Source organism: Rhinatrema bivittatum, chromosome 3, assembly GCF_901001135.1.
Source record: "Rhinatrema bivittatum chromosome 3, aRhiBiv1.1, whole genome shotgun sequence".
Classification (NCBI taxonomy): domain Eukaryota; kingdom Metazoa; phylum Chordata; class Amphibia; order Gymnophiona; family Rhinatrematidae; genus Rhinatrema; species Rhinatrema bivittatum.
The window spans coordinates 534,153,879-534,179,908 of NC_042617.1; the positions used below are offsets into that span (position 1 = coordinate 534,153,879).

General features: G+C 43.1%; 1 protein-coding gene across 1 annotated transcript in view; it reads left to right on the top strand.

Annotated features, from left to right (window-relative positions):
• The window catches only part of LOC115088644 (exostosin-1-like), a 109,947-nt gene that overhangs the window by 4,936 nt on the left and 78,981 nt on the right, over positions 1-26,030 (top strand). The window contains exons 2-4 of the mRNA XM_029596906.1: positions 13,134-13,227; positions 17,739-17,846; positions 24,340-24,459. Of these exons, the coding sequence (XP_029452766.1) occupies positions 13,134-13,227; positions 17,739-17,846; positions 24,340-24,459 (322 nt within the window). The remainder of the gene's footprint in view (positions 1-13,133; positions 13,228-17,738; positions 17,847-24,339; positions 24,460-26,030) is intronic.

Genomic DNA, 26,030 nt, shown 5'->3' on the forward strand with positions numbered 1-26,030 from the left:
TGCAAAAAAGAGGCAGTCCAGGTGCATTCTAGGGCAGGCTCAAGAGGAGCTCACGTAAGTTGTTAATTTATAAGAGATTTACGTGAATAAATTAGGTAACTTATTCGTGCAATTCTACACCCATTAGTTATCTAGTGCAATTGCTATCAGACTCATTCTGTTGTCTGCTATTAGTTGGGTAGGAGGTCTGGGTGAACTGGTGGGACTTCAAGGCGAAGAGCTAGGAGGTTTCAATAACTTGGAGAAGGACTGGGTGACCTGATGAAGGTATTGGCCAACTGGTGATTTCAATTGCACACATTTTAAAATAAACTGACATCCATGTATAAATCAGGGATTTACACGAGCAAATTCTAATTTTTTTGTGCAGAAAATATATGCACATATGCTTATAAATAAGGAGGAAAAGTACATGCTTTCAAAGAATTGCAGGTACTCATGAATAACCAAACATATGCTCATATGTTGGGGGTAGACATATGTGTTATGTTCGCCGGGCGGCTCCCATGACTGGCATCACTCACCCCCCATGAGCTCCTGGCTCCTGATGCGGCTGGCAGGTCGCCATGCACCTCCAATGTCGCAAGACGCAGTCAGCAGGACACCATCTCTTCTTCCCTGAGGGCAGCCCTTAGGCACGCACACCGCACTGCCCTTTGAAGGGCCCGCGGCGGGAACCTGAACTGCCAGCACACTCTGATGACATCATTCAGCTGTTTATTTAAGGCCCAGCTGTGCACTAAAGGCTTGCCTCATCAACGGGTCTCCCGCTTAGAAGCAGAGCATGTTGCTCCTGCGTTCCTGATTGTCCTGCATTCCTGTTTTGCTCCTGCCTTGCCAGGCTGCCTTATCCAGCCTTGTCCTACCCTGTCCATCTCGTCCAGTGTCTCCTATGTGTCTTTGTTATTCTCAGCCTGACTTCTGGACTCTGACCTCTTGCTTTGGACCTGTCCACAGATGCCTGCTGCCTGGACCTGACGTCTTGCTTAGACCTGATCTGGTTCACTTGCTGCCTGTCCCGACCTTTGGCCTGTCCCAGTACCTCCAGATTGCTGCTGGTCCTGATCCTGGCATGCTTTGGATTCTTGCTCTCTCCACCACCATAGCAACCTGCCTAAGTCCTGCTAGCTGCCAGAACCAAAGGGATCAACCTGAGAGGGAGGCAGCTGTTATAGGATAAGCTCCTGTCTGTCCCGTTATAGGGCACATTCGCCAGCTGTTGGAGTAGGCCTCGTAGGTTCGCCTGCGAGGCTGCATTAACTACACCACAGCATAAAGGGCTCACTCCCACAACACTCCTTACATGTGTGTTTTAGAATCTGCACAGATCTGATCATGCAAGTTATAAAATACTGTTGTAGATTTCCATACGGTCATATATACACATATATGGGCTATACAGAGTTGTGTGAAAGTTATCCTCTCTGGGTGCTGTATATTGTACCAACAGTACATTTGATAAATAGTAATACCAACTAAAGGGGTGAAGTTAGCACTGGCACAAGGGCACCATGCTCCAAATCCACAGATCAGTGCCCCGGGTTTCAGTCACGGCTCACATAAATCTATTTTTATGCCCCAGTTTATTCTGCCTAGCGGCAACTCCACCTTTCATTGTTCTTCTTCGCTGCTCTGAGTGATGATCTGAGGGAGTCAAGGCCTCCTCCCTATAGACTGAAGAGAAGGCTACTATGTCTGCCGGGCCTGCGTAACACTGAATTGCCTGGGCCTGTGCCGCCAAAAAAAGAGCGCTCTTGTCAGCTGGGAAGCTCATTTGAAAAGGGAAAGCCACTGCCAGCAGGGCTGAGTTGCAGAAGACGGGAGGCCGCTGTCAGCTAAGCCACATGGTGGAAGAGAGGAGACCGCTGTCTACCGGGCCATGTGGCACAAGAGAGGATGCCGCTGTCTTCCAGGCCATGGGTGGAAAAGAGGAGGCGGCTATCTATCAGGCTGCATGGCAGAAGAGAGGAGGCCATTGTCAGCTGGGCTGTGCATCTTAAGAGAGGAGGCTATTCTTGGGGGCTGCACCACCAAAGAGACTCTTGCATCTGTAGGGCCGCATGGCTGAAAGAGGCTGTTGTGCCTGCAAGCTGTACGAGAAGGAGGCTTTTGCATCGATGGGCCACATAGCTGAAGAAAGAAGGCTGATGTTATCTGCACCCTGTATGTTCCATGGAGAGAGAGAGTATGAGTGTGCGTGCGTGTGTGTGTGTGTGTGTGTGTCAGTAAATAGAATGTAAGTATGCATGTGTGTGAAAGACACTGTACAGGCCCAAGTAGGAGGCCACTATTGCTGGTACGTTCCCAGGAGAGAGAGAGCATATGTGTATGAAATGAAGCAAGTTTGAATGTGTGAGAGAATATATGTCTGTAAGAAAATAGCATATAAGAGAGCATGTGTAGGAGTATGGGTATGAGCAAATAGCATGTAAGACTGCATGTGTGTGTGAGAGAGAGAGGGAGAGAGAGAGAGAAATGCTGCACAAGTCCAAGAAGGTGGCTGCTATTTGTGTGTTCTGGGGAGAGAGAGAGACAGTATGTGTGTGTGTGAGAGAGAGAGCATGTGAGAGCATAGGTGTGAGTGAGTGAGAGAGAACCTGTGTGTATGTGTATGTGAAAGCATATTGGAGAGAGAGAGAGAGAGAGCGCATGTGTGTGAGGATATGTGAGTAAGCAAGTGTGTGTGTGCTGGAGAGAATGTGAGAGAAAGAGGAGAAAGTTTGTACCACTCCTTCCACCTCCCCCAACTAATCCACGACAATGTCAGGGTGACTGGAAATAAAAACTTCCCAGGTATGGAGAGCAGGGGATTTTTTAAAAAATCATTAATTTTAATTATTGGGTGTTATTTAGTATGTCTTCTGTTTTGAAATATTTTATTTATTTATCTGATTCATATTCCACTTTTATTGGTGTTTGGGAAATTTTTAAAAATGTTTAATTGATGGGTATTATTTTCATCAGCTGTTTTGAAATATTTATTCTTTTTATGATTGAGGTTCTATTATTATGATGTTTTATATGTCTTCATTGGATTGTTTGATGTTTTATGTGAAATGTGATTTTTTTTCTACTATTGCACAACACAGAGTCCATCTTGTTGCAGTTTCTGGTTCAGTTTTTGTCTGCACATTTCTGTTATAAGTTATGATCTCTTTATTCTGTGTTTGGTGAGGGTTTGTGGTCTGCATGTTTGACTGAGTTGAGGTATTCTGCTACCTTGTAGTTTCTGTGTAGAGATCTATAGCAACTTGGCTTGTACTATTTTCCTAATAGAAGGTACCTTGGTGTTTTAGGCCCTGTTGTAGGTAATATTAAAAGTGTTTGCTTTTCATAGGTAGGGTTGTTACTGTTTGGGTGCTAGCAGTTAGTGCTGTTTTGATATGGAGGTTTATTATTTTGCAACTGTAATTTACTTTTTCAGAGAATTCATTATCAATTTGTTTTCAGCATCACATTAAAGACAATACAATTTTGGAATATTTACATTTCTGTAACCCAAAGGCATGACATGACATGAGCTGGGTCGGCCGTGGATGGCCACGGCCGACGGTCATAACAATGTTATACCAGGGAACAAATTATATCACAATGATAGAGAGGAGCAACTTGTTGGCGGGGTTGCACTTTATGTCCGGGATGGCAAAGAGTCCAACAAAATAAAGATCCTGCAAAAGACAAAATGCACAATTGAATCTTTAGGGGTAGAAATACTACTGTCCACCTGGCCAAAATGATGAGACGGACAGTGAAATGCTAAGAGAAATTAGGGAAGCTAACCAAATTGGTAGTGCAGTAATAATGGGAGATTTCAATTACCCCAGTGTTGACTGGGTAAGTTTAATATCAGGACATGCTAGAGAGATAAAGTTCCTGGATGGAATAAATGACAGTTTTATGGAGCAATTGGTTCAGGAACCAATAAGAGAGGGAGCTATTTTAGATCTAATGCTCAGTGCAGCGCAGGATTTGGTGAGGTAGGTAATGGTGGTGGGGGCCACTTGGTAATAGTGATCATAACATGAATAAATTTGAATTAATGAGTGGAAGGAAGACAGTAAATAAATCCATGGCTCTAGCACTAAACCTTTTTTTTTTTTTTTGTCAAAATAGTTTTTTATTGGCAAGGAAACAAGCACTAAACTTTAAAAAGGGAAACTTTGATAAAATGGGGAAAATAAGTTAAATAAAAACTGAAAGGTGAAGCTACAAAGGTTAAGAGTTTGCAACAGGCGTGGAGATTGTTAAAAACTACCAGATGTATTCCTTGCATTAAGAAAGGTGGAAGGAAGGCCAAATGATGCCGGCATTGTTAAAGTGAGGTAAAAGGCTATTTTCGTAAAATTGTGTGTCCGTTTTCCTAACCCGCGCACAGCCACATCTCCTGGGTGCCCGATGCCATGGACACGCTAGGGACGCACAATTTATCCTTAGTGCATGCATCCTTTTTAGTGCGATGGTTCATTTGCCTATTGCATCAAGTGCCCAAGAGAGGCAAATGTGCGCACAGTAAAAAACAGGTGCTCAGTCTGGATGCACGTTTTTTATGTGCACTTTATTCCATTGGTCTGCTCGTGCCTTGAGTTCTTGGCAGGAAAGTGCATTTGTAGTTGAAAATTCAATTATACATGAGTACTCTTCTCCCCTGACCCAAACGTTCCTAAGAATTCCTACTTTAATAGCAGCTAAATGTAGCCATATTTTGAAACTACCAGAGTAGTTTCTATTTGAAAATCGGCTAAAGGTATGCAGATACTTAGCAGACTTTGCCACTATGTGGCTTATTGAAATTTGCTCTCAAAAGACGGAAAAGATTAACTTGTTTACTGTGCAGAACTAATCTGGTACTCAGTAAATCAAGCAGATCAGCGGAGTGATTAAGAAATAATTGCACAACAAAAGATCAGTCAGGCAGTTGAGCTAAACTTTAGGGATTCAATTCACCTAAAACAAGTTTGGCTGTTTGATAAGGTTCCTACTATGGGATAAGGTGGGGGGTTCTCTATTTGTAACCCTGAGGGCTATATTTTAACCCACAGGATTTCTCATGGGGGATTGGCTATTTTGTGTAAAATTTTGCTACTGTCATGAAATGTCATGAAATTGCAAATAAAAATTTTGCAAAAAAGATACCTACATCTCAATGAGGTATAGTTACCTTTTTAGCAAAACCCAAACTGTGAAGCCTTTTTCACAGATAAGTTTTCATTAAATTCATAATTAATGAAGTGCTGTCACGTAACTCTGCAGTGCCATCCCTAACATATACTCAGGGTAACCCTATGGTCCTTCGGAGGGTCCTGCCACCCACTGCCCAGGCCTGCCTGCACCTGCACATGTGCTTCTAGACTGGCAACCTCCCATCCGCCAACTGGGTTCCTACTCGCATCTGGGTAAGTTCCCCTGCCTGCAAGTTGGTGGTTTCTAGGGACACTGAGACCTCTCACAACTAAGGGTCACACAATTCCTAGAAATTTACCCATAGACCAAATATACACAATTCCAAGTTCGTTAGTCAGTCCAAGACAGGCAGAGCTAACAAACTAATAAGTTTATTAAGAAAAAGTAGGAACAGTGAAAAGATTTAAACTGCAAACTGAAACAAGTAAAACATCAAGGATTATACAGCAAAAGTTAACTGAACACTTTTCACTACTTAGTTAGTGCCTGGGGAGGTACAGAAAAGGCTGACCATAGGAGCTGAACGGGGCCTCAGCACAGACGTCTGCTTCCTTTGGACTCCCAGCCAAGACTGGAGAGTTCCAGAACCCTCAGGGTGAGTTCTCTGTCTCCAGGACTAATCAGGGCATACAGTATTAACAGCTTTCTGGCCGATGGCACTGCAGTTTCAGTATTACATGTACTCAGGGCTGCTGGGATGTGTATGCCGACCAAGCCACCTTCAGTCAAGCAGCATCCAACGCCTCCGATTGAACAACAGTGCAGAGGTCAAACACCACCTGCAGGCCATCATACGGGAAATGAGCTCTCTGAGGAAAAGTGTCATAGTGCAGAAAAATAAACTACAAACATGCAAAACCCCTGTTTCTTCATAAGTGCTTTGCATGATATTGCGTCACAGCATCTCATTAATTTTGAATTTGAATAAAATTATATGTGGAATGAACTATGTGTGAAATTTTACTACTTGCACATTATTTCACAAATGGTGCTTTGTATGCTAAAGGTCAAATAGTTTGTGTAATTGTATATTATGCATGCTATTTCTCTATTTGCAAAGTAATACATGCTTTTGTACATCAGCATCACAATCTTTTTAAAATGCTGCAAAAGCATTATAATCCAGATTAACCCTAAGGAAATATTGATGTATACTACCAGTAAGGGGAGTCAGGGGGACACTTGTGGTTGAAAGAATTGCTATTGGTCTACCATCCATTCTGTATACATGAAAGAGCAACCTGGTCTGTAGATAGATCTGTTGTTTAAGCCCAGAACTTGTACTGGATCCAGCCTGATGCTGGAACCAGTCAGCTGGCATGAAAAGACAATCTGTGTACCACTGGAAAACTAACTTGTAGCAATCCTCCCCAAAGGATTATGGTTGAAGATTCTTTTGCTACCCATCTTTAGAGTCAACACATGATGGGCTCAGTATCTAGAATCCATTTATAAAAGGGAATGAAAACTCTATAGCAGGGGTGGCCAACCTATCACATATCAAGAGGCACAAAACCAGAATTCACAGTAGCAGAGAGCTGCCATACCTTTCACACACCCCTCTCTCCAGACACAGACACACATTCTCACTCCCTCTTCCTCCCAGACACACACCCTACCCTTCCTCCCAGTCTTCTTCATACATACAACCCCCTCTCTCTCTCACCCACACACACCCGCCCTCTCTCCCAGACACTCACACCCCTTCCTCCTTCTCTCTCTCTCTCTCTCCCAGACATACAAACGCACACCATCCCTCCTTCTCTCTCCTAGACACACATGCATACCCTTGCTCCCTCTCTCTATCCTATATACACAGAACCTCTCCCTCCCAGACACAAACACACGCCCCCCCAGACACAAAACAAACATACACCTTCCTCTCTCTCCCAGACACTCCTACACATACACATTCTGTCTCCCTCTGTTTCTTTCCCAGACACACCCCTCCCTCCCTCTGTTTCTCTCCTAGACACACATACCCTCTCTTTCTCTCCCAGACACAATCTCTCTCACTTTTTTCTCTCCCAGACACACACACCCTCTCTCACTTTCTCTCCCAGACACACACACACCCTCACTCTCTCTCTTTCTCTCCCAGACACACTCAATCTCTCTCACTCTTTCTCTCCCAGACACACACACCCTCTCTCACTCTTTCTCCCAGATGCACAAACACAATCTGCCCCTTCCAAAATTACTACTGTTCTGCTGCTCATGTGCTCAGTGAGTGCCCCCCAAACTAGCACTGCCATATCAGACCAGTTACTGTTAGATGTAATGTTGTGTTTTGTGTTAAATTGTAAATTGTAATAAGGAGTAATCGTGTTGCTCACGTTCTCTGAGTTCACTTACTGTTTTATGTAATGGTTGTTGATGATATAAACCGGAGTGAAGGCAGCTAGCTATACCTCGGTATATAAAAAGCTTTAAATAAATAAATAAATATCATTAAGTAAACCTTAAGCTCTTGCTTACTGTCCGCAGCCTTTCCGCAGCTTGCAGCTGTCTACTCCATGTCCCATTACCACCTTCTCTTGACACGCCAACTCTCCAACTAGCTGTGTCACTGGTTTCACAGCCAACTGTGCCTCTCAGAGTTCAGTCCAGCCACCTAGAAGCCTTCAAAGCCATGAGTAAACTGAATTTCAATTATGGAATAACCTCCCACACAAAACAGCACTAATTGCCAGCACTCAAACAGTAGCAACCCTGTCTATGAAAAGGCAATACTACAAATATTACACCAGCCCTAAAACACCAAGATCCCTCCAATTAGAACAGAACAAGACAAACTGCTATAGATCCCTATACCGCAACAACATGCAGAATACCTTATTTTGGTCACATCTGCAGAACACAGACAGATCCTCATGAAATACTGAATAAAGTGATCATAAGTATAAACAGAAATATGCAGACTTTAAAATGAACTGGAAACTGTAATAAGCCAAACTGTATTATGCAGTTCAAGAATGGCAAATCAGAAATGTCATGTTTCCTCATAACACCAAAGAATAAAATGAAGAAATATAAATCATTGTTAACAGTAAAACCATACTAATAAATAGAATATTTCAAATAGCTGGTAAATAGAATAGCTAATCATTAAAAATTCATATTTTTTTTAAATTTCCCAAACAGCAATACAATTTTTCAAAAAACAAATACATCAAATAACACTCAATCATTAAAATTAATAAGGATTTAAAAATCATCCACGCTTCCTATCCTGAGATTGTTGTGGATTAGTTGGGGCAGGGAAAATGGGGGTTATTGGTGATGCACAAATTTTCTCTTCTCTCTCTCATGCTCACGCACACACACACACACACACATTCATTGACACATTCTAGTTCACAAACACCTGCACTCGCTCACACATATATTCACAAATATTCTCTCTGACATACACTGAGACATACTCACTCACAGACATACATCTTCAATCGCACACATGCTTTTAGATAAATATGCTCACAGACACATGCTCACTGGCACACACATGCGCTCGCACCCATGCACTCTCAAACCCTCACTGTCATGTTTACAGATAAATGCACTTGCTCATTGACACTCAAACACACTTGCTCAGATATATATGCATGCTCACACACTCATTGTCTCTCACTGATATAAACTGACATAAGTTAAAATAATAAAAAGTTTGTACATATAGTGGTGGGAATCCAGACAGGACCAAAGGAGAATGGGTGGGCTTCCAATTAATGCTTCAGTAGGTCTTCAAGACTGCAAGACCCCCATACCCTTTATCAGTGATAGATTTAGGGTTTTGATGCCCCTAGGCACTGTTGGTTCTATCACTCCCTGTCATCCCCACCTCTTCCCTCCCCCCCCCTAAGATTGGACAACAGCAAGCAGAATGTTTAAAGCACAGTCCCCCCTGATTTCCTGTGGCAAAAATGTAAAAAATTCTGAAGCGAATTGACAAACATTTCCATCTTTTATATTACATTACGAAATTAAAATACACTGGGGTAGATTTTCAAAAACGGCGCGTTCGTGTACTTTTGTTGGCGCTCCAGGCGCAAACAAAAGTACGCGGGATTTTAGTAGATACGCGCGTATCCACTAAAATCCTGGATCGGCGCACGCAAGGCTGCCTATTCTGTGTAGCCGGCGCGCGCCGCGCAGCCTGCCGCCGTTCCCTCCGAGGCCGCTCCGAAATCGGAGTGGCCTCGGAGGGAATTCGCTAACGCCCTCCCCTCACCTTCCCCTCCCTTCCTCTACCTAACCCACCCCCCCGGCCCTGTCTAAACCCCCCCCTTCCCAGAGGAAGAAGTAAATCCCCGCGCGCCAGCGGGCCGCTGGCGCGCCTAAACACAACCCGGGGCCGGTTCCGGAGGGCGCAGCCACGCCCCCGGACTGCCCCGGGCCGAAACCACGCCCCTGGGCCCGCCCCCGAAATGCCGCGTCCCGCCCCGAAAACGGCGCGCCACTCGGCCCCGCCCCCGACACGCCCCCCTCGGAAAACCCCGGGACTTACGCGAGTCCCGGGGCTCTGCGCGTGCCGGTAGGCCTATTGAACATAGGCGCACCGGCACGCAGGGCCCTGCTCGCGTAAATCCGGGCGGATTTACGCGAGCAGGGCTCTTAAAATCCGCCCCACTATATTTATTAGTATAATTTATATTATTTTATTGGAAGGCAGCAAATCTTCAGCTAGCCTGCTGCCCCTTCAGATTTCTGCTGCCCTAGGCACAGGCCTAGTGTGTCTATTGATAAATCCAGGCCTGCTGTTTTCTATTTTGCCACGGCTCGAGGATGAGTGGGCTATCAGCAGAGGACTTCATTAGGGGCTCTTGAGGCAATGGCTGGAGGTGTGCTAGGTATCTCCCACCTAGATGTAGGTGTGCTAGATACCTATCCCAGCAGATGTAGGGAGAGACAACAGGCCTTTTCCAGCTGCTGCGGCTGAAGATAAGTGTATGTGTGTGTATGTGTGTGTGTGTGTATGTTTGTGTGTGTGTGCGTGTGTGTGTGTGTGTCCATCCAGAAGGGGAGGGCTTTACTAAGGGAGCAATTCCAGGGAGAATGAAACTAAGTAGGATCCAGTAAGGAGGCTGTTGCGAGGGCCTGTTGTTGGTCGCAATGGCTCCACAGTCATCTTAAGGCCTGTGGAGTGCTTTGACATGGTGGGGAGGTGACAGCAGCGTGAAGGTGGGCAGCTTATGCAGTCGTCTTCCCTCTTCTCAGCTGACCAAGCCAGCTGCTGAGAAGGGGGAGTACATTGTTTGCAGGAGGCAGAAAACAAACCTGGGTCTACATTAGTGGTCTGCAGTCCAGGAGGATTTTAGTCGGGAGCCATAATTGAAGCTTGGAAGAGTTGCGTGCAGCTCAAGAGATGTCGGTTGGCCACCCCTGCTCTATAGCCTTTCTGATATGAGTTTTAATCCTAAAGTTTTGTAGGGTTGACCTACCTGTGATCATTTACTAGAAGGTAACCGCTTGGCCTGGACAAGGCTGGAGAGTACTTATTAAAACATAAGCCATATATATTTATAATGTAGAAACTGAGTCAATGTCACCAATTTTAGGCATAAAACTTTTGTATTAGAATTGAACTAGGCATTAGTTGCTTACATTCACCACTGAATACTATTTTGAATCTGCAGTTGGAATTTTTCAACCTTGCAAAGACTGAGCTATTTGCTACACTATTTTTTGTTATCTCAGAATAAAGCAAGCATCTGTGAAACAGCGAGCCTGGTATGGAAGTCAAATTGCAATTTTTTAGTTTCCTCACTGAAGGTCCCATTTGTTACAGCCTCTTGGATAGAGCAAAAATGAATGATACCATATCAGGCCTTGAACCAGGCTGGGGAAAGCACAGCTACAGCTGGAAAATGACAAACAACAGGGAGATCAATATTCAAAAGCCATTTAGATAGATAACTGATACATTATCCATCTAAATGGCAAAAATGAATGGCATATTTCTAAGTCAGCGGCATTCCAGGGGCCGGAGGGAGGCTTTTTAAGGAGAAGCAGAATCAGCCACATAAATCAACTGTAGTCGGTTAACTTATGCAGCTAACTCTAGTCATGCTGCTGACCTGTCCTAAAATTAGCAGGAAAAACTGTGCCACTGAATATACCCTGCTATTTAACTGGATACGTTTATTTGGCTAAGTAGCCAAGCCACTCAAGCAGCTGAATATTGCCCAGTAGATTTTATATAAAAGAAGATACTTGTGTGGAAAAAAAATATTTGTAAGGGCGATGAAAAAGTTATTTGCACACAGGAGGAGGGGCAATCATAGACATTTTACTAATGCTAATTTTCTCATCAAAGGGAAAATACCTTCCCTCCCTCTACTTTCCTCCCTTGGAGGGGTATGTTTGCGAACTGCGCTTACTTAAATGATTCCACATTTCTGTTAAGTGCTGGAAAGTATGAATCGAGTGGCGCAAAATGATGTTGCATAGCATTCCATGGGTAATTTTCTTGTATGCATTTGATTCTTGTTGATTAGTTTGGAAGTATCAAATGACAGTAGCAACAAATGACATTGCGAATAAGGATGAATGCGTCATGCAGCGCTTTGATTCGCATTCCTAAAGAAGCAGTGCTTTCAGAGTTAAGATGCTGATTTTTCAGGAATTTTGGAGGAGCTTTGTTGATTTGGCTGGAAATTCAGGTGTTTCCCATGCCTCTTTAATTACCATTCTTTTGAGGATGACACCCTTCATAGAAAGACAGACGGCCCCTGGCATGGATTCCCCACCAGGCAGTGTAGACAGCTGGAAGGGGAGCTTCATCCTCTATCTTGGTAGCACTTTCTGAGCAGCAAGAGTCCTATTGGACCTGCCTCTACTAAATGTGCAGGGGGCTCGTAGGCTGGCAGCATTAGGATTCAAACAGAATTGTCATCATCGCACCTTTATGCCGCCACTCAGGAATGGTCCGCTGGGATGGAGAAGGAGGTGCCCAAGTCATCACGCCACTTCTTTAGAATGGGACCATTGCATATCCCCCCTCAGCTCCTTCCCTTTCTGCTCCCTTCCCAGCTCCCATATCCTCAGGGGAGGATCCCCCTCTCCTGCATCTAGGGCATCTAACTGATACATTTGGCCCTAGCCCCCTTAACCATGTCAATCCCCTCCAAACTCTTCAATGACATTTCAGTTTTTAATAGCAGAATTATGTCACTGTAAGCAGTTCAAGTCATACAAATGGAAGGCACGATGTGCTTTCACTGTGAAACTTTCCATGGAGATTTTCTTTTTTTTTTAATCTTTTAGTACCATGCAAGCAAAGTTGTAAAATATGTTGTAATTTTTGGGCATAGTTTTCAAACAGCCCATCTAGGTCTGGTGGCAAAAACACAATATTCAAAAAGGATTAACGCACATAAGTCCACTTTGAAAATTATCCCACCAAATTTACCCGCACCTTCTATGATATGTGAGGAAAGTTTTGGGGAAAATGTACGTCATACCTTCAAACATCCAAATGTATGCACATAAGTCCAAGTCCCCTCCCCAGCTCTGTCCCCAGTAACATCTCTGCTCAGCCCAGGTAAACTTAACGTGTGAATGGGACATGCATGCGTACATTTACCCGCATGTCAGGCAGGCAGTTTTGTATAAGGCCATCTCTGTGGGTAAAACACTGTTATACCTGCAGAAAAGCCTTCAGAAATTACCCTGCCCTGGCCTAATTCTAGAATTCAATGGGATCCTCTTTGCCTGCTCATTGGCTCATGTGCAGTGCTTATTAAGTTGTAAGATGCATAAAGTGAAGTTGTGTTACCATCAAACGAAGGCACTTGAGACCATGTTGCTGTGATAAAAAGGTGCTCTAGAATTCAATTCACAGGGTGAAAGGTACTGGAATATCTATTACCATCTATTGTTGTTTTTCCTGTCTCCCCGCCATCCCATTCTTTGCCTGAGTCTCATTGCTTTCATGTTTGCTCTCCTTCTAGGTATGATTACCAGGAGCTCCTCCACAATTCCAGTTTCTGTCTGGTTCCTCGGGGCAGGAGGCTGGGATCATTCCGCTTTCTGGAAGCTCTCCAGGTAAGCCAGAATTCCTCCCTTGTTTTTTCTCTCTCAGATTTTGACCTTTTCTCCTTGCATTTTCCCACTTTTTTCTCTGCATTGTGGGAATGTTTTAAGAGATAAACTGCAAACTGTGAGAATTAAGCTGTGAGATTATAGCAACAGGTAAGAGATTATTAAGAACATAAGAAATGCCATACTGGGTCAGACAAAAGGTCCATGAAGTCGAGCATCCTGTCTCCGACTGTGGCCAATCCAGGTCCCAAGTATCCAGCAGGATCCCAAAGAATAATCTAATCCTTCTTGCTCTTTACCAGGGATAAGCAGTGACTTTTCTAAGTCTGCATGGCTAATAATGGTTTATGGGCTTTTCTTCTAGAAACTTGTCCAAACCTTTTTTAAACCCAGCTATGTTGACTGCTTTCATCACATCCTTTGACAACAAATTCTATAGTTTAATTGTGCATTGAGTGAAAAAAATACATTCTGTGATTTGTTTTATATGTGCTACCTATTAGCTTCATGGAGGGACCCCCTGCTACTAGTACTATTTGAAAGGAAAAATAATTGTTCCCTGTGTAAAACTCCTTCCCTTTGCTGGGGTCATTTTCGATGACTGCAGAGGTGATAAAAACCTATCTAAAGGTTCGGTACAAGGTTCCTTCCATTGAGAAATAGCGAAAAAGCTATGGGTCCAAGGAGAGTCTTGCACCCAAAAGGAAATAACGCAGTCCACACTCCAAGTGTTGTTCCAAAACAAAAACAGAATTTATTAAGGAGATCAAAGAAAAAAATCAGAGTCCAATTAAAACAGGTTACAGATGAAAAGACTTTAATAGCACAGCCAGGGGCGGTTCTATCATGAGGCAGGGTGAGGCGACGGCCTCAGGTGGCAGAATTTTGGAGTGGCAAAAAGTGCCCCGCCAAAATACCTCTACCGCATCTGCCGCCTCACCCTGCCTCCAAAGTCTAACATTGGATCAGGCAGGAATAAACCAAACCCCTGCCTGATCCACTCAGTGGCAACCCCAGGCAGCAGGAGTCACGTTTTTCCCAATGTCATCTCCTGCTGCCACGAGACCCGCAGCACCAGGAGATGATGGGAGAAATGCGACTCATCATCTGCTGCCATGAGACTGGCCTTCCGGCAGCAGGAGATGTTATCAGGAAAAAGGTGAATTCTGCTGACGAAGTTGCCACTGAGCAGATCGGGCCTTTGTGTATCGGGAGGGGGGGGGGGGAGTGAGAGCCTGTGTGTGGGTGTGTACGTGTAACTGCTTGGGTGTGGGTGGGTGAATGATGGGTGCCTTCCTGGTGTCTGTCTGTGTGAGAATGGGTGCTTGCCTGTGTGTGGGTGTGTGTGTGTGTGTGTGTTTGTGAAAATGAACTGGTGCCTGCCTGGGTGTGTGTGTGTGTGTGTGTGTGTGTGTGTGTGTGTGTGTGTGTGTGAGAATGAATTGGTGCCTGCCTGGGGTCTGTGTGTGTGTGAAAATAAATGTGTGCATGCCTGGAGGGTAGGGGGAGTGGTGTGAGAATGAATGGGAGCTTGTGTTCTGGATTTGCTAGGGAGTTAGCAATCTGTTCTGACTCTGATGCTTGATGGGAGGAGCAATCAGATAGTAGTTAGCAATCCGTTCGGGATTTGTAGTATATATGAGAATTGAGGGTGGATCCTTGGACCAGTGGCAGATGACCATGCCCCCGGGGAATGATTCTGAGAGGGACCACCGGTCAGGCTCAGAGTTAGGAGACAAACACACACTAGTTCTTTATTAGACAGTATACTGAACTACCAGAGACGCCTGAGGACAATTGGCAGGAGAATGCCGCGGTAGCCAGTCTTCCCGCGGGCGGAGAGGGAGGCGCCAGAGAGGTAAGGAGGGCGGAGAGAGGGCGTCGGGCACCGACGGACACAACAGCTTGCATGGGTGTGTGTATGTGTGTATGTGAGGGAGCCAATGAGAGCGTGTGTGTGTGTGTGTGTATGAGAGAATCTGGGGGAGTAAGAGCTTGTGTAAGGGGGGGTGGGAGGAGAGAGAGGGTCTTAGAGCCTGAGAGTGTGTCAGTGTCTGTGAGAGAGGTTGTGGGCTTGTATAAGAGTATGTATGTGTGTATATGTGACAGTGTATGTGTGAGAGGGGGGTGGGCGAGAGGGCACCATCTTATCCATTGCCTCAGGCAGCAGATTGCCTTGAGCTGCCCCTGAGCACAGCCCAACACTTGAATTCAAAACAGTTTCTCATTTCCAATCACCAACAAATTTCACAAATGTTACTCAGTTTCTTCACTCCATGGTAAAACACTTTCCAGGGCAGTTTATCCAGTCTGGCCCCTCCAAAGCCTCTCAGTTCCACAGATCCCCAAATGTAGACACTGGGAAATGTTCTCCTTTTATAATCTCAAGCCCAAGCTGTGGACTTCCCAAGGCAGATGAGAACATCCCATTTGTCTGAGGAATTTTCTGTATCCAAGATGGCCTGTATCTTTCTCTGAAAGAGCTCCTATGCTCCTCCAACACTCTTTTCTTCTGAAACCCACAGACCCCCAAAGACCTCAGGGCTCAGTCTCTTAGAATGCAGGACCAGCAGTCTCAGAGATCCTCCTCTCAATTCCTAGACCAAACTCCTCCCTGTGCTTGTGGAAGCACCTTTATATCCTCCCCCAATACCCATCCCCTTTAGGGGAAGGAATACCCTTTCACTCATCAATCTCAGCATACCCCTAGCACCTCCCTTTGCTGGAAAATTCTCCATACATAAACAGCACAAAAATCTAGTACCCTGTAAGGGATCAGACCTGTTTTCCCATTTCACCCCATTCATGATTTTTTATAAACCTCTATCATACCTCCTCTCAGCCATCTCTTCTCCAGGCTAAAGAGCCCTAAACTGTTTAGCCTTACCTCACAGGGAAGCCATTCCATACCCTTTATTATTGTGTTACCCTTCTCTATCTTTTCTAACTCTACTTTATCTTTTTTGAGATGGGCCAACCAGTCCAGAACCGCACAAAATTATCAAGGTGCGGACGCATCAAGGATTGATCCAGAGGAGTTATAATATCCTCTGTTTTATTTTCCATTCCTTTCCTAATAATACCTAACATTCTGTTTGCTTTTTTTTTTACCTTAACGACACACTGGGCTGAAATTTTCAAAGCATTGTCCACAGTGATCCCAAAATCCTTTTCCTGAATGATGACACCTAATATGGAACCCAATGTTGTGTACCTACTGTTATTCTTCCCTATATGCATCGCTTTGTACTTGTCCACATTAAATTTCATTTGCCATTCAGATGCCCAATCCCCTAGTCTCTCAAGGTCCTCTTACAATCAGCCAGTGATTTGACAACTTTGAACAATTTTGTGTCATCTTCAAACTTGCATTAAAGACAGCATGTCCCTCATAATGCTTCTGTTTTAAGCAACTCATCTTTCCTTATGTTATCCAGGCCAAAGTGAAAGGGCCGTTCAGTGCAGAAAAACAAGTCCAAAACCCTATAACCTGCCCAACTCTGATACTCAGAGTTGGGGCCTCATTGCCCATTACATACTCACTCACCACGGACCTCAGACACAAAGTAGGGAACCCTCACCTCCAGATCTTACTCATCCTCCAAGAAAACTTTCTAAATCTTCACTGACAGGATGTAACCAGTTTCTTCTGGCTGTCAATAATACCAAGTCCAAAATGATGCTATTGGCACACTTACCTACATGCCAAAGTTCATATTTGACATGTGGATCAGAGTATTAATGGCACCATTTTGGAGCTGGCATCACTGTTAGCAGGAAGGAAACTGGTTTCATCTTGCTGGAGTAGATTTAGAAGACTTTTATAGAGAGTGTAGATGGTTTCTGAGGGTGGGTGACAATGGGCTATGAGGATCCTATTTTGTGACCTATAGGAAACCACTTTTATGTGTCTTGGTGGGAGGAGATGGGATTTTGAGCACAATGATTCAATTTTTCTTAAGGGGAGGTTCAGATCAGGAGGCCCAGACAACATCAGCTCTCCTAATGCTGGCCTTTAAACCACCTTTTGAGGTGTAGTTAAAGGTCCCACATTAGTGGAGATGTGTTAACACTGGTTAGTACTGTGCATAGAGCCCCTAGGGCAATAAACCTCTAGTGACCAGTACTGTGAAAAAAAACTTTAGCTTATACTAACTGATATGAGCTTTCAGTGATAATGCCATGAGACTGTGGTTGTGCACATGCAATAACTGGTGCTTTGAGGGTGACTGCAGTATTTAAGAATAAAGGGCCAGATCTTAATAAATACGCGCGGGTGTAGATTTGTTCGTGCAACCCGAGGCGAACAAATCTATGCCTGATTTTATAACATGTGCGCGCAGCTGCGCACATGTTATAAAATCCAGGGTCAGCGCACGCAAGGGGGTGCACGCTATTATTCAGCTCATGCCTATCTTCTCCATAACCTGCTTATGTTTTTAGTCTCATATGGGTCACACTGGAGTAGCTCTATTTTTCCTTCACCCCATGTGACCTCTCTTCTTCACTTCCAGGCAGCTTGCATCCCTGTGCTGCTGAGTAATGGCTGGGAACTGCCCTTTTCAGAAGTCATTGACTGGAATAAAGCTGCCATCATTGGCGATGAAAGACTCCTACTGCAGGTAAGAAGAGGGCATAGAGATCTGGGGAGGATGAGAGATTCCTACTGAAGAATAAAAGGAGTCATGGAACCCCTGGCGGACGAGGGACCCCTACTGAAGTTAAAGAAATTCCTGAAGGGAGGTGGATGAATTAATCTTATTCAGATTAGGGCAGGGATGAGGAACACATACAGCAGGTAAAATGGGGAGGGGCAAACTGGACCTTTGATGTTAGATTACATGAAGGGTAATAATAACCTTAAGTAAGGGAAGGGCCAAGAAGACTCAAACCATTGTAGGATGAAGCCCTCTTTCTATAGGTAACATGAGGTATTCTCCAAAGCCTTCCACTTACATCTACAATATTTAGTTATAATTCTCTGAAGACAAGCGAATGACCCATGATACATATGGGTAATGTCATTGCTGCTCAGCACTGATGAAATACTTCCAGAATGTTCTAGAAATTCTTGAATATACCACTGAGCATGCACAGTATTTTCCACACTTCTGCAGCCCCACAGTTCATTTATTCCAACTCAGTCAAACAAGTGGATTTTAGCTGTTTTGACTACAGTGTGCCTCAGGTTTTTTTTTGCTCTTCCCTTCTAGCTCCCTAGTGAGAGTTTCTCGTCAGTTTGAAAGCTTAATTGATTTTGGCGATTCTTGCCAAAAGGTCCAATTTAGACCCCCTCAGGCACTGCAGTTGGCATTTTTATTTCTCAGGTCATCTTTCTCTACTGCAAAAATGTCTTCTTAGATTTTGCCTCATTGATTTTTTGCTAACCATGGCAGAGAAGTAGTTCATGGGCTTTAAGTTTTGCTCCGAGTGCAGACAGAAAATGTCCATCATGGGCCATCACAAAGTCTGCCACCACTGCAGATGTTACATCAGTATGTTAAGAGTGAAAAACAGCATGCATCAACTCGTTCCATTCCACTTGGTGCATTGAGCAGCTCACCTGCTGCCTCCTTTTCAGTACTGAGTGCTTTGATGCTTGTCCAGAGGGGGATATTAGTGATATGTGGGCGGGGGGGGGGGGGGGGGAGAATGGTGCATGAGGTGGTTGGAAGGGGAAGGGAATATTTTTTTTCACTGGGGTTTGGGAGAGAGGAAATCTCTTTGAGAGAAATTTCTGCAAGTAGCTAGTGTGCACATCATCGGGGTTTTTTGGTTCCTGTGTACGCTAATAATGTGGCCATGCTGGTGTGGCAAAAATTTAACTTGCAATCGGTAGACCTTATTACATACCACGTTAAGTGGTATTTTATTGTATATGATAATTTTTTTACAGATTTGCACAAAAAAACATTTTTTAGCATGGCTCCAAAGTTACATAGTTGGTTATGATTGTAAGTCCTCTGGGGATAGGGAAATATCTACAGTACCTGAATGTAATCCACTTTGAAGTGCTGAAAAAAAGTGTGAAAAGTGGAATACAAATCTAAATAAATAAATCTAAATAAATAAATGTAACCTTTTTGTATATACTGAGGGGGCACATCTGGGAGCTGAATGGCCACTAAGCAACTCATTGGGGCTCCCATGATCCTTCTGATAGGGAAAAAAGATGATTTTTAAGGAACTTTAGGTTTCAGATGGTCTTCTTCATGTCCCAGCACAAATCACACAATCACACAAATATTCAGAAGGATAGCTGTGTAAAATTACAGGAGTCGGGCGGCACCTTATAGACTAACCAGTTTATTGAAACATGAGCTTTTGAGGACAGTGTCCACGTCATCAGATACATCTGACGTCTGATGACGTGGTCACTGCTCTCAAAGGCTCATGCTTTAATAAATTGGTTAGTCTATAAGGTGCCGCCCGACTCCTGTCATTTTTTACAATCAGGGTTACACCAAAACTTGACAAAACCCAAAACTGTCCTCTCATAAAAGAGAAGATCACTTCTGGCTTAACAGAGTTAAGTACAAAATAACACTGAAAATTGGCGAAGTGGGTTGACGTATAAGAGAGTGCTATTTGAACAATACCCCTTCCCCGAAGGACAGCCAGAGCAGAAAAAGGAAAGAAACAAGCAACCTCAAGGCACCTATGTTATATAAGCAAACCCCTCTTCATTTTGTAGACCAGATAAAGAAGTCACACAGTTCCCAGGGCTATTTCACTAACATCCCTGACTCCTTTATCTCTCTGTCATGTCTCATAGTTCACAGCCACTGGGAAGCCAGAGTTCCACCAGCAGGGAGGAGGCATAATCTCTGGGGCCTTTGGTGCAATGGAAAGATTCAAAACAATAGCAGATACTGTCAATCACTCTTCGAATCTCAGTTCAAGAGGTACTTATAGAAGGAAGGAGCTCAATGAATTGAGGCCACAAGGAAAAACACAGCCCGAAGTCCAGTAGTGATGTTCAACAAAAATAGGTTTACTTCAACTTAAAAAACAGAATCTATGCCAAAATGGAAAAAAAAAATCATCAACATAAAACAATAAAATGACATTTCCAAGGGCTGCAGTTTTTTTGTTCATAATGCACCTCCTCTTAACTATTCTCCTCTGATCTGAATCAATGTCTAATATGCCCTCCCCATGACAGAAAATTCTCCTCTCAAAATCATAATCAAGATGCAAAAATGGGGAAAAAAACCTTTCTTGCTTCAAAACTGGATACTGTTCCAGTAGTCTCTGTCCCACTGTTAACTGGTCACAGGATTGAAGCAACTGGAACATTCAGCTCTTCCAACAAGGGCATATTGGTCCTCCTATTTGGAACAGGTCAAAAACCACAAAAATCCACAAAACTCCCAACTTCCTTTAACTATCTTCAATTGGTGAACTGAGAAGCCTACCAAAAACTCTTCTTTATTTTGCTGAGCCGTAAGCCTGCCAGGAACCCCTCCAAACTCCTGAGTCAAGACAGTCTCCTAACTCTAGATGGTCTCCTCCAAGAACTTGCTTTGAGCATGCTCACACAGGACATGAAGGACCAGACCCAACCCAAGAAAGGGGAAGGGCTTACTTGGGAAAGATGCCAAATATGCAAAAATCCCCCAAAACGGGGTCATCAGGGAAATTCTAGTGAGGGTGTGAAGCCACCGCCAAATGTACAATTGACTCTACTCTCCTAACTGAGACACCCTCCATTGGGAAGCATCTGGAACACACTGACATACTTCCCTACTCTCTCACTTCATCCATATGTTTCTGTCGAAAAACCTAAAGAAATAGTAAGGGACACTTTTGGGACACCCTTACAGTTAGGTTGAATGAGCAACTTTCTTCTCTCTCCCTCATGAACTTGAAATACAAACTGGAATAAAAGAATCTTAAGTGACTTGCTCAAGACCACAGATCGAGTGGCAGAGGCAAGACTGGAACCCGATTAACTAGGTTTCACAGCTTCATTTCTTCATAAGGGCTCAATTATGTATAACAATAGAATAACTCCTCACACCTTGTCATGCCTTATAAAGTAAATATTATTGCAGTAATTGTTGTTAGCATTTTCCCTTCTCTCTTCCCCTCTGTTAGTTTTCTCTCACAGATGTGATGGTGCTCATTCATGGCACACTCCAGACTTAATGGCTTCATTAATTACTGTGTGTTATTTATGGCTGGTAATTACTGAAATTAATAACAGCATGGGGCTGTCCGGCCCCTTGTCAGACAAGGAAGGGATAATTAAAGCAGTGCTCTGTCTTCTGCTGATGTATACATGGGAATAAAAAAAGCAGTGTGAATGTCAGAAGGGATAGGACATTGTTGGAAAGCTGATGGGACAGCACTGGTGGTAACAGGCAAAGCTTGCGCATAGCAATACAAAACAAGCCACATGCTCACAAGCGGGAGTGAAGCAAATCTATGAAGCATGGGCTACAGGAATTTTCCAAGAAAGAGATGCAAGCTGAAAGTGTTTTGTTGTCCCAGAAAAGTTTTGCTTTTGATTTTAAGGTAGACAATGGATTGTGCAGGGATATGGTAGATAAAGAGAATGTTTATGTTAGCAATGAGTCCAGGAATCCCTCTCATCAGTATTGGACACTATGTTGGGAGATCTGCAGTATGGCTGGGTTACTACTACTATTACTTATCATATCTATAGTGCTACTAGATGTACCCAATACTGTACTAGACTTGACTTCACTAGTGCGTGACTAGATGTTCGTTTTGGGATAAGATCTGAAACAGGCTAATCACAAAATCATAGAAGACCTACAGCCACTACTCCTGGAGGCTGAATCATTGAAAGACATAGTCTAATCATATCGGCCTTCAGGTAATCACCTAATCTGAAGCAAAAATTTGTAGAAAGCAAATTTCTAACAGAAATTCCCAAAGAATATGGCATATATCCCTACAATGTAATATGCTGCAAGCTATGCCAGTACATATCACAGGGCCCTACAATCACCCACATGGGAAAATCATTCATCATAAGGGGACTATATTATTCAATGATGAAAATCTGAAGAAGCATGCTATATTGGTGAGACAGGCCAGACATAAAGGCAAGAGTCAATTCACACAGACACAAGATCAAATGATCAAACACCATAAGGAAGACCAAGGTGACACCTCCAGAACCCGACCACTGCATCAATGACCTAATGATCATGATAACCTAAGGAAATTTTACAATGATCTAGGAACACGAATTTTTTGTAGTTAAAATGATCAGACAAGTTGGAACTGACAAGAGAGGACTGCCTGTCACTGTATGACCACCCATCAAACCCCCTTCACCCCTTTCCCCTCCACACCTCTACACACCCCTTTCACCCTGTCATTAGAATGCCTTTTATGATTCATTTATTTTGTTTGGTAATGTCATCTTTTGCTCATACTATTCTGACCTAAGGAAGTGAGCATTAGCTCTCGAAAGCTAGTCATGAAATGTATTAAGTTAGTCCAATAAAAAGGAATCGCCTTATATTAACCTTTATTTCTGTGCATTCATGTGGACTAACATGGCAGCCAATCTACTTTATCCACGGTTGATCATGTCCTGATTTTGCTTCATTGCATCTATGGACTTGCAATTCCAACAGAAAAGCAGGACTATAAGATCATAGATGCAATGCCTGTAGCTATTTCTTTTTATTTTATTGAAATGCTTAATATATGCAGATAACCAAAAAGTTCCTATCAAACATTTCGGAACAAAGGAAATACTTTGTAGTAGGGACTAAGGCCTAGATTTATCAATCTGCAACATAGATATTACCACAAAGTGTGTTAACTGCGCATTTCACCACGAAAGAGAGAGAGAGAGAGTGCCTCTGGGGGTGGCACCATAGTAAGCAGCTATTTATGATACTATAGGAGGCCCACCTAGTAACTCGAGGTGAGGTTTAGGTAGTAGTGTAGGGGTTAGTGGCCTTGGACTCCATCAAGCTAGGTTGAGAGAACATTGTCTAAATCTCATCATTGTGTGAGTTTCCTCACTCCGGACATCAAATCTTCACAAGAGTGTACTGTTCTGTTCGTACGTCTCACTCTGTATATAAAAGTGGCCCTTAACCCCTACAGTGCTACCTAAACCTCACCTCGAGTTACTAGGTGGGCCTCCTATAGTAGCATAAATAGCTGCTTACTATGGTGCGTCTCTCTCTCTCTCTCACACTCTCTCTCTCTCCCGCCCTCACCCTCGCCTAAAAATATCCAAAATAGAATTTGTGAAAAAATTGCATTATGCACAATTTCGCTCAGCTTAATACAATTGAAAAAGGTGTCGTTATTTTCGGTGTTAAAACTGTGTGATATCATGCATTATGGCTTAGAACAAAAAAAAACAGCAAGAAATTTACCCATAGTTATATTATTTTGTCTCAAAAAACAAAAGAAACAAGAAGATTCTAGTCTTCATCTCCAGTAAAGATGTTCAGTTCAGATAAGGAAAAAAGAGAGTCTGTATTAAGTGTTGTTTGAACAAAAGTAAACAGTTAATCTGGATTAAGTATAAAATATCATTTCTGGAGTGTTTGTCCTGAAGAGCCTCTCTTCCTTTTTGCACGCTTTGTTTGCCTTTTGATATGGGAGCGGGTTGGAGAACAGAGCATTTTGATATTTTCCATATTTTGAACAGTCTTTTGGCTTTGTGGTTTTAATATTTTTTTATTAAAAATCATTTAAATAAAAGCAGCATAGTCAAGATACCCTTTAGAATGTTCACTCTTGCTTTCCTCAAGACTTATAAATGCATTGGCACTGGCACCAGCATCACAGGATGATAATGCCTACAGCTATAATATTTCTTTATAGATGGGTCAGCTGAGGCACAGCAAGATTAGGTTATTGACCTAAAATCACATAAAGGAGTCTTGGCAGAGTCAGGATGTGAACCCATGAGAACCACAGGAGTTCTACTGACTCCCACTCATTGCTGCCAATACTCCTTCTTTCGAAAGCATATGCAATAATTAGAAATTAGAAGTACTGCTCCAGGGTCAAGGCATGAAAGACATTAACATGAATATCTGTGCTAGTAAATATGATTGTTATTTACTCCTCACATTTCTAATTTCACTTTCTATCTCTCTCTCTCAGGTTCCTTCCATAACCAGATCTATAGGGCCTGACAAAGTCCTGGCACTCCAGCAGCAGACTCAGTTCCTTTGGGAAACGTATTTCTCTTCAATAGAAAAAATAGTATTAACTACATTAGAGGTAACTACCTTTCCTCTTTTAGATCCAGCAATGAGTCCTATACTTTGTTACCTGCAAAACATATCCATTCATTCAGACAGTCCTCTTAATGCCTCACATTTTCCATATTGGGTCAGAGCAAAAGTCCATCAAGCCCAGCATCCTGTTTCTAACATTGGCCAATCCATGTCACAAGCACCTGGCAATATCCCAAAAGGTCAATAGATTCCATGCTGCCTATCCCATCAGAAAACACCTGTGCAGTCAAACATAAAGAGACAGGTGTGGAGGAACAGAAGGCTTGCTTGTTATCCCCATGATCCCCATATAACAGCCACATTCACAATTAACTCTGTAAAGGTTATTTAGCAGTATGATAGTGCACCAAAATGAAAAAGCTACAGACTGACAGAATTGTCTGCAATAATAGCAATCTCACAAGAATATAGTGGAACAAATCTGGATCATTATTGTATGAATTCATCATTCTAGTATTCTGAACTAATACCATAATTTCATGTTACAAATCAGAGTATTAGCATAGAATTATCACATTGCTATGTCCCAAATCATTATCATTATCATAAGTGTTTCACTGTACAGTATGCCAAATGCATAGTATTATCATAAAAATACTGAAATAAATATACACTATATATTAAAGTTAACATATTGTATACATTACATAGAAGAAACATGATGGCAGGAAAAGACCACATGGCCCATTCAATCTGCCCATCTGCTCAATTAATTTAGCTTTATAATTCCCATCACTCCTTTAGAGATCCCCTGTATTTATCCCATGCTTTCTTGAATTCGAATACTGCTTTTGTCTCCTCTACATTCACTGAGAGGCCTCTCCATGCATCCACTACCCTCTCTGTAAAGAAATATTTCCTAAGATTCCTAGGGTTGGTAGCCCAAAAAATTGTGTTGCATTTTTACTATCATTTCAGGTCCACACCCAGATTGGTTTTTTTTTTGTTTTGTTTAAAAAATTAAAAAAAACCAACCTAGAAACCATCCCTTCCCTTTTATTAAAATATTTAGCCCCCCCCCCCCCCCCACACACACACACACCAGCTGAACCCCCTCACCCACCTTAGCCTACCCTCCCAACCTCCTTAGGACTCATCAAAATGTCTCTGGTGGTCTAGTGGGGGCCCAGGAGCGACCTTCTGCTCCTGGCCCAGTGGCTGCAATTATTCAAAATGGCAGAAACCTCCCTTTGCCTCTATAATGTGACAGGTGCTACCGGTGCCATTGGGTATTGGGAAATATCATCGGTATTTCCTATTTCATTGTAAACTAAGTCTCCTGAGTCTACCCTCCTGAGTCTCCTGAGTCTACCCTCATCCCATGATCCCTTGTTCTAGAGATTCCTTCCCATTGAGAGAGGCTTGCCTCTTGTGCATAGAAACTTTCAAGATATTTAAATGTTTCTATTATATTTTCTCTATTTCGCCTTTCCTCTAGGGTGCACATGTTTAGATCTTGTAAGTCTCCCCATATTCTTTAGTATGAAGACCACTAACCATTGTAGTCACAATCTGGACCAATTCCAACAGGTTTATATACATTTGAAGGTGTCA